The sequence below is a fragment of the Pristiophorus japonicus genome, chromosome 1, assembly GCF_044704955.1.
Source record: "Pristiophorus japonicus isolate sPriJap1 chromosome 1, sPriJap1.hap1, whole genome shotgun sequence".
NCBI lineage: Eukaryota > Metazoa > Chordata > Chondrichthyes > Pristiophoridae > Pristiophorus > Pristiophorus japonicus.
In genome coordinates, this window is record NC_091977.1 from 479,228,804 (window position 1) to 479,241,495 (window position 12,692).

Below are 12,692 nucleotides of genomic sequence, written 5' to 3' on the forward strand. Positions count from 1 at the left end.
GGAGAGGTGGCCACGGAGGGAGCAGGAGATGTGACCACGGAGGGAGCAGGAGAGGTGGCCACGGAGGCAGCAGGAGAGGTGGCCACGGAGGGATAAGAGAGGCGGCCACGGAGGGAGCAGGAGATGTGACCACGGAGGCAGCAGGAGAGGTGGCCACGGAGGCAGCAGGAGAGGTGGCCACGGGGGGAGCAGGAGAGGTGGCCACTGAGGGAGCAGGAGAGGTGGCCACGGAGGCAGCAGGAGAGGCGGCCACGGAGGCAGCAGGAGAGGTGGCCATGGAGGGAGCAGGAGAGGCGGCCACGGAGGGAGCAGGAGAGGCGGCCACGGAGGCAGCAGGAGAGGTGGCTATGGAGGGAGCAGGAGAGGTGGCCATAGAGGGAGCAGGAGAGGTGGCCACGGAGGGAGCAGGAGAGGCGGCCACGGAGGGAGCAGGAGAGGCGGCCACAGAGGGAGCAGGAGAGGTGGCCACAGAGGGAGCAGGAGAGGTGGCCACGGAGGGAGCAGGAGAGGCGGCCACGGAGGGAGCAGGAGATGTGACCACGGCGGGAGCAGGAGAGGTGGCCACGGAGGGAGCAGGAGAGGCGGCCATGGAGGCAGCAGGAGAGGTGGCCACGGCGGGAGCAGGAGAGGCGGCCACAGAGGGAGCGGAGGCTGTGGCCAAAGAGGGAGTAGGAGAGGTGGCCACGGAGGGAGCAGAAGAGGCGGCCACAGAGGGAGCGGAGGCTGTGGCCACGGAGGCAGCAGGAGAGGCGGCCACGGAGGGAGCAGGAGATGTGGCCACGGCGGGAGCAGGAGAGGTGGCCATGGCGGGAGCGGAGGCTGCGGCCACGGAGGCAGCAGAAGAGGTGGCCACGGAGGGAGCAGAGGCTGTGGCCACAGAGGCAGCAGAAGAGGCGGCCACAGAGGGAGCGGAGGCTGCGGCCACAGTGGGCACGGCAGCAAGCAAACTGGCGCTGCCGCTGATGTTTGTTGTTCCTCATTCTGTAACGAAATGCCGCGCCGAGTTTGAGAGCGCCAGCATCGAGTAAGTCCAGCAGCACCAGAGGAAGAGGATCCTGGACAAATGCCTGAAACCTTTCCTAAAAATTCCCCCTCCCCATCTTCTGTGTTTCCCTTTCCCTTCTTCCGTGCTTCTTCTTTCTAGGCCAGCTGAACACCTAAGATGGCGGCGCCCAACAGAAGCCTCGTGGGAGCCACAAGATGGCGTCTTAAAAGGGAAATGCTCCCGGGCGTCTTAAAAGGGAAATGCTCCCGGGCGTCTTAAAAGGGCCTCACACCACTGCAGTCCCCACATAAAGACTTTTGGACTTTTGTAAGGCTAGAGCGAGTCTAAGTATGCCATGTGAATGTAGGATGATGGACTTATGACAAGAAATAATATTTTAATGCTGGGTGGTCACTGTGTTTAAAATAATGGACATGAATTGCAAATTATGACAAGAGTTAATATTTCAATGCTGAATGGTCACTGTGTTTAAATTCAGGGACGTGGATCCATGACTAACATTACCAATGGGCTAATGCGTTTTTCGATTTGGTGATTCAAGCAATGGCTTTTTGAACTGGGGGGGGGGGACAGTGATGTTGTGTATTGCTCTGGTACATTAAATGTATGATAAGTACAATGGTGCACTACAGAGGGCGCTGTGGTGGGAGACCTGAAAGTACCTGCACGAGGCAGTATAAAAGGCTGCCCACCACACCTGTGGAGCACTCTGGAGCTGTTCAATAAAGGATCAAGGGCACAGCAGTTAGATCAACAGCAGACCGTGTGGAGTCAGTGATTTGTGTGCTACATACATCACATGTGATCTCTCCCTCCCCGCGATCTCTCCTTCCCCGCGATCTCTCCTTTCCCCCATTCTACTGTGCTCCGTGCCCCCCGTCTCCCACTCCAACCCCCAATTTTCTCGATTTAGGGCACCGTCCCCAGCTGCTGCCTTTTACCATAGGCTTCCCGCCAGCCAACCTCTCAATCTGGCCGGCTGCCGGGCAGGAACTGGAATAAAAAGATTCTATTGAGATTCTGCTGGTAAATCCAGCAGGACCTCTGCCTTCCCTGTATATCTGGGTTTCTCGGCCACTGATAGGTGCCCGTGCTCCCTCTCCGACTTCCCATAAATATCGGGGCCTCTGAGACTGGGAATCTAGATTTCAGGCTAAGATTGATCTGCGGAAAATGTTAGTGAATCTGAGGAGCTTTTCGCCTCTCCCAATGGGAGTCAATTAGGCCTGCTCATTCAGCAAATTTAGTATCTCACCAAATTACATCAGATCCAATTGACGTTCTCCTTTACAGTTGTGTACTGGTATCTGAATCCCTGGATAGTTCTCGGATTGAATTCGTTTTACGGTTCATTAAAAATCCAATATTGAATGATAAACCTACTTTATTAAGATTGAAAACAACTTTATGCACAACTGCTCCTACTAGTTTACAAACTCCATCTTGCAGACTGCCTGACTTGTCCATTCTGGATCTAACGAGTTGTCTAATTGATACATTGTTGATTGTTAAGTGACTGTCTGTAAATGCTCATACCTGTACTATATCATTACAGCAGCAGAGGATGTTATAACTTTGAAGGGAGTGATGGATACATTTTTGGTAGACAGATTTACTGAACAAAATTGTGGAAGCTCCTTCACCATATGGAGGCAGGAAGGCAGCCCATATCACCTTTTCAAGGGTAACTAGGGATGGGCAATAAATGCTGGCCTTGCCAGTGACATCCACATCCACATCTCAAGAATGAATTAAAAAAACTTACACCATACTGTTCCCCCAAAGGGGGGAATCTAATTGCCCCAACATTGTTCTTTCACCAGACAGAGTTATTCTGCTTTTCATCTGTTTGTGTCTTTCTTTCAAACACTTACCATCTTGTTTGGGTCTTCCTAAGACCTTCATAACCTCTGCATTGGTTGGGTTCTGACCCAGAGCGCGCATGACATCACCACACTGGGCATAAGTGATCTTCATCTCTGAGGTGGGCGTTCTGTCGAACAGGGTGAATGCCTCTTTGAAATCTGAAAGAAAAAACAATCAGAGAAGTGAGACATGCCTTGTGGAGGCACGGACATTCTGTGCTACGCTCGTGATTTCCCTCACACCACTGAGTTACTGATTTTAGTCACGCTGAATCAAAGGCCATTTTTCTCATGGCAGGGGGAGGGCAAATTATTGTCAGAATTATCCCCCACCCCAGACTACTGTTACATGCTTCTTGTTAACTGGCTCACTCACTTAGATTAGGGGTTGTCTTGCACTAACACTGCTGACAATGTTTAATTTCAAGAATAAGGATATAGAGGCACTGGAGAGGGTGCAAAAAAGATTTAAAAGGACTGCAAGCAGCCTGAGTGATCTTTAAAATGATGGAAGGTTTTGATAGAGCAGACACACACTGAGTGTTGCGGGGAAGAGAATAAACTAGAGACCATCAATATAAGATAGTCACCAAGAAATCCAATAGGGAATCCAATAGAGAATCCAGAGAGTGGTGAGAATGTGGAACTTGCCACCATAGGGAGTAGTAGATGCATTTAAGGGGAAGCTAGATAAAGCATATGAGGGAGAAGGGAATAGAGGGTTATACTGATAGAGTTAGATACGGAAGGATGGGAGGAGGCTCAAGTGGAGCACAAACACCGGCCTGGACTGATTGGGCCGAATGGTCTGTATCTGTGCATATATTCTATGTAATTCTATGTAATAAGATATGCCAAAATAGGAGCCTTTATTAGACCCAAAGTGAGTGAGTCTCACTCCAAATGGATCAGAGACTTGGTAGATCTGGTCTGTGTGCCTAGGTCTGTATGTTGTATCGGTGTCTGTGGGGCCGGTGGAAGGCACAGAGGTAGATGCCTGCTCTAACCTGAGACTCTCTGAAATGTACATGGTTACCAGTGGAGACGGTGGGGAAATAGCTCTGTGCATTTGTACTAAACAGCCTTTCGCCTGAAACAGGCAGGCGCGCTGCTTGACCACCTGAACATTGGGCGTCAATGGGGTGGCTGTGGTACTGCCCCCTTGATTTTCAGCTGCTATCCTCTGCCACCCTCTATTTTCAGGTGGGAAACTGCTGGCAGTTGAAAATTGCTCCCACTGTGTCTGACTGTGGCCATCCCAAACTAGGTATAGAAGAAGTTCAGGCTCCAGGGCATTCCATAGCACAACTCTTGGCTGTAGAGGGCAGTGACTGAGGCTGCCTTGATGGTTTGGGCCTTTTTAATGTTATCCCACCATACCCCCACCACCCAGCCTGCACCATTCCAAAAGAGACAAGCACGGCAAAACAGGTGGAGGGGGGTAATAGTAAAAAGGTTGATGGCAAAACAGCATCTTATTCCTTTTTTCTACAATTTGTTCCCTCTTCTCACACCGACAGTGCTGACTCTAGCTGGGAGACCCTTGTTAAGCAGCCCTTCAGCACCTCACCCAAGTGGCCAACCTTAATGTGTGACCCCAGAAAATAAGTGCCAGCAGACATTTTAACAGTGGGTGGACTTCAGAGTCAAGCCCAATTGTCTTCTTGTCTGATACCCCTACTTTCTTACTGGATAATGATTAGGAGTGGAATCCCCGGCTAATTTTCCTTTCATAGGCCTGTAGGCACTGAGGCCAACAGGTAGTGATCCAATTGCTACTGCAGCTGGGAACAACTCACAGCGGGCTCCTCCTTGGTTCAGTGACAACACTTGCCGCTGAGTCAGAAGGTTGTGGGTTCAAGCACCATTTCAGGACTTGAGCACATAATCTAAACTGAGTGCAGTACTGATGGAATGCTGTAGTGTCAGAGGTGCCGTCTTTCGAATGAGACATTAAACCGAGGCCCTGTCTGCCCTCTCAGGTGGACATAAACGTTTCCACGACATTATTCAAAGAAGAACAGGGGAGTTCTCTAACATTTAGTCAACATCTATCCCTCAACTAAACCACCAATACAGTTTAACTGGTCATTTATTTCATTGCTGTTTGTGGGAGCTTACTGTGTGAAAGTTGTCTGCCACGTTTCCCTAACAGTGACTACAATTCAAAACATAATTTATTGTTTGTGAAGCGCTTTGGGATGCCCTGAGGTCCTGAAAGGTTCTATATAAATGTATTTTAAATCAACCCAGACTAGGTGTAGATCCTGGGACTTCAGTACTGTGCTCATCACACCTCTTCATTAGAAACAACCTCATGTTATTCATTTTCTCATGTAACAAAGCTGAGCTCATGCAGTGTCAGCCATTTCTGCATCCTCACCTTCGATCTGATCGGCAGTGAATTCAAGCTGTAAAGAAAAGAATACTTGTGTCAGGTGGAAATTTTACCAAACCTGCTCCTCTACTAAAAAAAAATCTAAATTTAAAAAAAAGAAAAAGATACACAGTAGCATAGTGGTATTTATGTCCCTGATTAGTAATAACAACAACAACTTGCATTTATATAGTGCCTTTAATGTAGGAAAATGACCCAAGGCATTTCACAGGAGCATTATCAAACAAAATTTGACACTGAGCCATACAGGAGATATTATGACAGGTGAGAGGTAGGTTTTAAGGAGCGACTTAAAGGAGGAGAGAGCAGTAGAAAGGTGGAGAGATTTAGGAAAGGAAGTCCAGAGCTTAGGGCCTAAGCAGATGAAGGCACGGCTACCAATAGTGGAGCACTGAAAATTGGAAAGAAAGAAAGAACTTGCATTTATATGGCATCTTTCATGACCTCAGGATATCCTAGAGCGTATTACAGCCAATGGACTACTTCCAAGGGGTAAGCCATTTAGGACCGAGATGCGGAGGAACTTCTTCACCCAGAGAGTGGTGAACCTGTGGAATTCTCTACCACAGAAAGTTGTTGAGGCCAATTCACTAAATATATTCAAAAAGGAGTTAGATGAGGTCCTTACTACTAGGGGGATCAAGGGGTATGGCGAGAAAGCAGGAAGGGGGTACTGAAGTTGAATGTTCAGCCATGAACTCATTGAATGGCGGTGCAGGCTAGAAGGGCCGAATGGCCTACTCCTGCACCTATTTTCTATGTTTCTATGTTTCTATGTTTCTTGAAGTATAATTAATGTTGTAATGTGGGGAAACACGGCAGCCAATTTGCTTACAGCAAATTCTCACAAACACCAATGAAATAAATGACCAAATAATCCATTTTGGTGATGTTGGTTGAGGGATAAATAGAAGTTGGCTAGGACACAGGGAGAACTCCCCTGCTCTTTGTCAAATAATGCCACGGAATCTATTATGTCCATCTGAGAGGACAGAGAATGCATCAGTTTAACGGTTCATCCTAAAGGTGGCACCTTCGACAGTGCAGCACTCCCTCAGTACTTCACTTAAGTGTCAGTCTAGGTTTTGTGCAAAGGCATACTCATTACTCAAGTGATGCAGAGAAAATCTACAAGGTTGACCCCCAGGGCCCGAAATTCAGTACCGCTGGAAAGTTGGTGCTCTCCCCACCTTTTTGTGGTCATTAGCGCCAAAATTTGGCTGGGCCACCCCATATTCAGCTCCAAAAGTGAACAAATGGGTTCCAGCGCTAATGAACCCTTCCAAAGTAGATCGTTCAGCGGTGTAAGAATATAAGAACATAAGAATTAGGAACAGGAGTAGGCCATCTAGCCCCTCGAGCCTGCTCCGCCATTCAACAAGATCATGGCTGATCTGGCCGTGGACTCAGTTCCACTTACCCGCCCGCTCCCCGTAACCCTTAATTCCCTTATTGGTTAAAAATCTATCTATCTGTGACTTGAATACATTCAATGAGCTAGCCTCAACTGCTTCCTTGGGCAGAGAATTCCACAGATTCACAACCCTCTGGGAGAAGAAATTCCTTCTCAACTCGGTTTTAAATTGGCTCCCCCGTATTTTGCGGCTGTGCCCCCTAGTTCTAGTCTCCCCGACCAGTGGAAACAACCTCTCTGACTCTATCTTGTCTATCCCTTTCATGATTTTAAATATTTCTATAAGATCACCCCTCATCCTTCTGAACTCCAACGAGTAAAGACCCAGTCTACTCACTCTATCATCATAAGGTAACCCCCTCATCTCCGGAATCAGCCTAGTGAATCGTCTCTGTACCCCCTCCAAAGCTAGTATATCCTTCCTTAAGTAAGGTGACCAAAACTGCACGCAGTACTCCAGGTGCGGCCTCACCATACCCTATATAGTTGCAGCAGGACCTCCCTGCTTTTGTACTCCATCCCTCTCACAATGAAGGCCAACATTCCATTCGCCTTCCTGATTACCTGCTGCACCTGCAAACTAACTTTTTGGGATTCATGCATAAGGACCCCCAGGTCCCTCTGCACTGCAGCATGTTGTAATTTCTCCCCATTCAAATAATATTCCCTTTTACTGTCTTTTTTCCCCAAGGTGGATGACCTCAAATTTTCCGACATTGTATTCCATCTGCCAAACCTTAGCCCATTCGCTTAACCTATCTAAATCTCTTAGCAGCCTCTCTGTGTCCTCTACACAACCCGCTTTCCCACTAATCTTTGTGTCATCTGCAAATTTTGTTACACTTCCAGGTCATCTATGTATATTGTAAACAGTTGTGGTCCCAGCACCGATCCCTGTGGCACACCACTAACCACCGATTTCCAACCCGAAAAGGACCCATTTATCCCGACTCTCTGCTTTCTGTTCGCCAGCCAATTCTCTATCCATGCTAATACATTTCCTCTGACTCCGCGTACCTTTATCTTCTGCAGTAACCTTTTGTGTGGCACCTTATCGAATGCCTTTTGGAAATCTAAATACACCACATCCATCGGTACACCTCTATCCACCATGCTCGTTATATCCTCAAAGATATAACGAGAATGGTGGCTGTCTTATTTTGAGCGTTATCACCACTGAGAAATTCAGCACGCGCTAAGGGTTTCTAATGAGCCAGCTGCTCCCTGGCCTTTTTAAAGGCCTGGGTTTGCAGCAAGGCCCTGAGGGGGGAAGGAGGTTGGAAGGATGGCTGGTGTAAGAGGTGCAAGGAGAGCCAACAGGTTCATATGGAGCCAGAAACACTGATGGACGGTGTGGAGGACAGAAGAAGAATACTGTTTCTTGACGTGGGGAGACCTGGCAGACAGGCAGTACATAATGCATGGTGGGAGATTGCAGGGGAGGTGTCAGGCACCTCCATATATGTGAGGATGCACCCTCCCAGGAGGGTGCTGGCCAGTCTGCACCCGGCCATTCCAGAGTGCCGATGGGTCGACGCCTCCTAGCTCTGGGGCGACGGGGATCCTCTTCCTCCTGCGCCTCCTCCTTCTCCTCAGGTGACATGCTGGCTCGACCTCCAGCGGCTGTCCTCCCATGATGGCCAGGTTGTGCAGCATGCAGCAGACCATGACGATTATGGAGACCCGTTGAGGAGATTACTGCAAGGTGTCACCAGGCCCCAGAATCTCTGCTTAAGGAAGCCTATGCACTGCTCGATGATGCACCTGGTGGCACTATGACCGTCATTGTAGGCATGCTCTGGCGCTGTCCTGGGGTTCCGCAAAAGAGTGAGTTGCCAAGTGGACAGGGGATATCCCTTGTCTCCAAGCAGCCAATCGCAATCCTGATTCGGGCCGGTGAAGATGCCAGGCACACTGGTCTGGCGCAGGATGAACAAATCATGGCTGCTGCCTCCCTTGCCCGCTGTCTGTCTGCACGGTGCTGGCAGCAATGCCTTTTCCTGCGTGCCACCCTGTTTCTGACCTCCCAACACTCCTCCCATCCTCAGGGTGAACCCTGACAAGCAGGTCTCTCCAGCCCACAGAACTCCACTAAAGAGTCAGACCTGAAAGTTGTACAAAAGTACAGGGGTATGTGCAAACCTCTGAGCAGCATCAGCAGGTTTAATGAATTTTGGGCCTCCAGGGGTCTGAGTTATGAAGAAAGGCTAATGAAACTTGGGCTTTTCAGCCTGGAAAGGAGGTGATCTTAAAGAAGTACCTGTGTATGAACTAGCTAAGAAATTGAAAAGATTAGTCCGCATTATCACTTTAAATTAAATTGAGAGAGTAGGGCAAGGGGACATCAATTCAAACTCGTAAAAGGTAATTCTTCTTCACATAAAAAGTGATCAATGTGTGGAATAAACTTTGGACCATGCTGTACACACAATGGCTGATGCATTTGTATATAAAACACATGTCCGATCTTCAGAAAAGTAATTAATTGGCTGTAAAGCGCTTTGGGATGACCTGAAGATGTGAAATGCGCTAAATGATTGCAAGATCTTTCACCACAGGGACCTGAGTTCAACTTGAATACAGACTTCAAAATAATTTCACTCTCCCACCTGTGTCTGGATTTGTAATTAGTTTGTGAACTGTTTTGATCTAATTTAGCTGCCTGGCCCTAGGCACTGGAATTCCCCCCTAAGCCTCTCCGCCTCTTCACCTCTCTGTCCTCCTTTAAGATGCTTCGTAAAACCTACCTCTTTGGCTAGGCTTTTGGTCACCTGTCCTCTCTCCACACTGCCCCATCAAATACTTTCAGGTCAGTTACAACATCACTAAGATGCAGAATAAAGCTCCCACTACACTGTCCCATCAAACATTCTCAGGGCAGGTACAGTACAAGTTAGATACAGAGTAATGCTCCCCCTACACTGCTCCATCAAATACTCCAAGGGTAGGTATAGTATGAGTTAGATAAAGAATAAAGCTCCCTCTTCACTGTCCTGTCAAACACTCCCAGGGCAGGTACAGCACAGGTTGGATACAGAGTAAAGCTTCCTCTACAGTGCCCCATCAAACACTCCCAGGGCAGGCATAGCACAAGTTAGATACAGAATAAAGCTCCCTCTACACTGTCCCATCAAATACCCCTAGGTCTTGTCACATGTTCAATCATATCTTTTATGCAACAAAACATCCCACGGTAACTCACAGGGGGAAGCAATGGATACGTAGTACTGCTTTAGCATTCCACTTTCTCAGTGTCCTATTCAAGGCTGAGCTTATCTTCAAACTCAAACTCCACATTAGAAGCGCAGCAATAGCCCCAATTTCCCTCTCTGCAATTTCTGTTCATTCTGCCAATCTCTCGCCCCCATTGCTTGGAAACCCTTATCCACAGTTCTCTATCGCAATGTTGCCCTCATTTTGCCTCCCCCTGTATCTGTAATTTAAAAAAAAAATTGTTCTTAGATATGAGGGCAATCATGGCAAAGTCCCATTTATTGTCTAGTTTCCTTGAGAAAGTTGTGGGGGGGGGGCGTGGGGGGACCCTTCTTGTTGAATAACAGCAATGGTTTTGCAAGTGAGTGGCTTGATAGGCCATGTCAGAGGGCATTAAGAGTTAACGAGGTAGAATCAGATTGGAGTCACATGTAGACCAGACTGGATAGGAGGGGCAGGTTCCCTTCCCTGAAGGACATCAGTGAGTGAACCAGGTTTTATGGTAATTTTTCTGGTGCCAGTCTATATCAAAGGAATGACTAAATTAAAAAAGACCAAGGTCCATCTAGTTCACCTTCTACCATCCTGGTAGTTGCATGATACACGTTACAAGATTTGTTGATTCAATTTCACAACTCAGTGGAATTTGAACTTCTGAGCTGCTAGTCCAGCACCATAACCACCACACGGTATATACTGCAGCTTGCCTAGAACTCTGCTGTCTACAAACTATCCCACACTGAGTTCTGCTTCTGCCCTTGACTTTAAAATCCTTGTCCTCATCTACAAGTCTCTCTGTGGCCTTGCCCCACCCCACCTGTGCAACCCCTGAAAGGAAGCATCTCACCCAAAAGGAAGGGTCGCCACCTGAAACCTTCATTATTTTTTATTTTCAGATGCTCTACGTGCCAAATTTTGACACTTTGTGCAGTTTTTCCCTTGTTAGAGTGTACCACTTTGAATCTTACATTGAAAGATACAGATTAGGCGTCCCTTGCTGATGGGGGGAGGTGTACTCACAGTTACTGTCTTGGGGTCGAACTCAGGCTCCTTAGGGATCTCTGGCTCAGGAGGCTTCACTTCCTTCTTCGGCTCCTCTTTCTTTGGTTCTGGTTTCTTGGGCGCCATGCTTGGGTGTCAGAAAGAGCTGACAGGACAGCGAGGGGAATGGACACAGGCTGAACAGAGAATGGGCACACGACGTCTAGGAGAGAGGCCTTTTATCTCCGGTCAGCTCTCCCAGGCATGCCACAGTGTCATTTCTCCATACATTCCGGGCCTGACAATGCAGCCTTCACTATAAATGGAAAAAGCATCTGTTGCTATTTAAAAGCAGCTGGACTTAGTATTGTTACCGATCAATCTTGGGAAAGAAAAGACTTTGAGTCGACAAATCATAGAAGTGACAAAGTCACAGTCCAGACTGTCAGTCACAGCAGCAGCCTCTTCAGAACATTTTAGATTTAACGGTGCTCATTAAACAGCAGCCTTCTGCAAAATAAAGTTTGTATTATTTTTTTCTGCTAGTTTTTGTTCCCTGCTCTCCTGACTCACGCATGGTTCAGACAGCCCCCTTCCAGTACCTTCTGGCCATTCTTTGTAGGTGGACCTAGACAGTGAGTGTTGCTTGGTTGGTGATATGGAATCCTCTGGATAAAAGGTTGTGAGTTCAAGTCCCACTCCAGGAATTGAGCATGTAATCCAGGTCAACACTCCAGTGGAATACTGAAGGGCTGTTGCACTGTTAGAGGCGTCATCTTTAGGGTGAGACCTTATACCTATTCCAGCAGTTCAGGTAGATGTTTAAGATCCCATGGCACTATTTGAAGAAGAGCACGGAAGTTCTGCCAATGTACTGATCAACATTTCTCCCTTAACCTGCACCAGCAAAAAATAGATTAACTGTCATTCACCTCAGTGATATTTTTTGGGATCTTGTTGTGTGTGAAATACTGCTGACTTTACTTACATTACTACATGTCAAAAGTAATGCATTGTGTGTCGTGTAAGATTGGTCGAAATTCTGCTGTAGATACCTTCTTAGGTTCAGTGGCATCAGCTGCTTCCTTAGTCGGTCTCAGTGTTTTACTTGTATAGGAGTTGACTCATACTGCCCTATATCACGGGGTTGGGGGTAATATATTAGCATGGATAGAGAATTGGCTAACTAACAGAGAACAAAGAGTCAGGATAAATGGTTCATTCTCTGGTTGGCAATCAGTAACTAGTGGGGTGCCGCAGGGATCAGTGCTGGGACCCCAACTATTTACAATCAATATTAACGACTTGGAAGAAGGGACTGAGTGTAATGTAGCCAAGTTTGCTGATGATACAGAGATGGGAGGAAAAGCAATGTGTGAGGAGGACACAAAAAATCTGCAAAAGGACATAGACAGGATAAGTGAGTGGGCAAAAATTTGGCAGATGGAGTATAATGTTGGAAAGTGTAAGGTAGAAAAAAAATCAAAGAGCAAGTTATTATTTAAATGGAGAAAGATTGCAAAGTGCAGCGGGATCTGGGGGTACTTGTGCACGAAACGCAAAATGCAGGTACAGCAAGTGATCAGGAAGGCCAATGGTATCTTGGCCTTTATTGCAAAGGGAGTGGAGTATAAAAGCAGGGAAGTCTTACTACAGCTATATAAGATATTGGTGAGGCCACACCTGGAATACAGGTGCAGTTTTGGTTTCCATATTTACGAAAGGATATACTTGCTTTGGAGGCAGTTCAGAGAAGGTTCACTAGGTTGATTCCGGGGATGAGGGGGTTGACTTATGAGGAAAGGTTGAGTAGGT

At 47.4% G+C, this 12,692-nt stretch overlaps 1 protein-coding gene across 2 annotated transcripts in view; it reads right to left on the reverse strand.

The window, feature by feature from the left end:
* Positions 1–11,110, reverse strand: part of LOC139276705 (myosin light chain 4-like) — a 62,135-nt gene extending 51,025 nt beyond the window's left edge. For both annotated transcript variants that reach the window (XM_070894692.1, XM_070894683.1), the window contains exons 1-3: positions 10,917–11,110; positions 5,255–5,282; positions 2,881–3,030 (exon numbers count right to left, since the gene is read on the reverse strand). In XM_070894692.1, coding sequence (XP_070750793.1) covers positions 2,881–3,030; positions 5,255–5,282; positions 10,917–11,024 — 286 coding nt within the window. In that variant the 5' untranslated portion in view covers positions 11,025–11,110. The remainder of the gene's footprint in view (positions 1–2,880; positions 3,031–5,254; positions 5,283–10,916) is intronic.
* Positions 11,111–12,692: the final 1,582 nt, after the last annotated feature.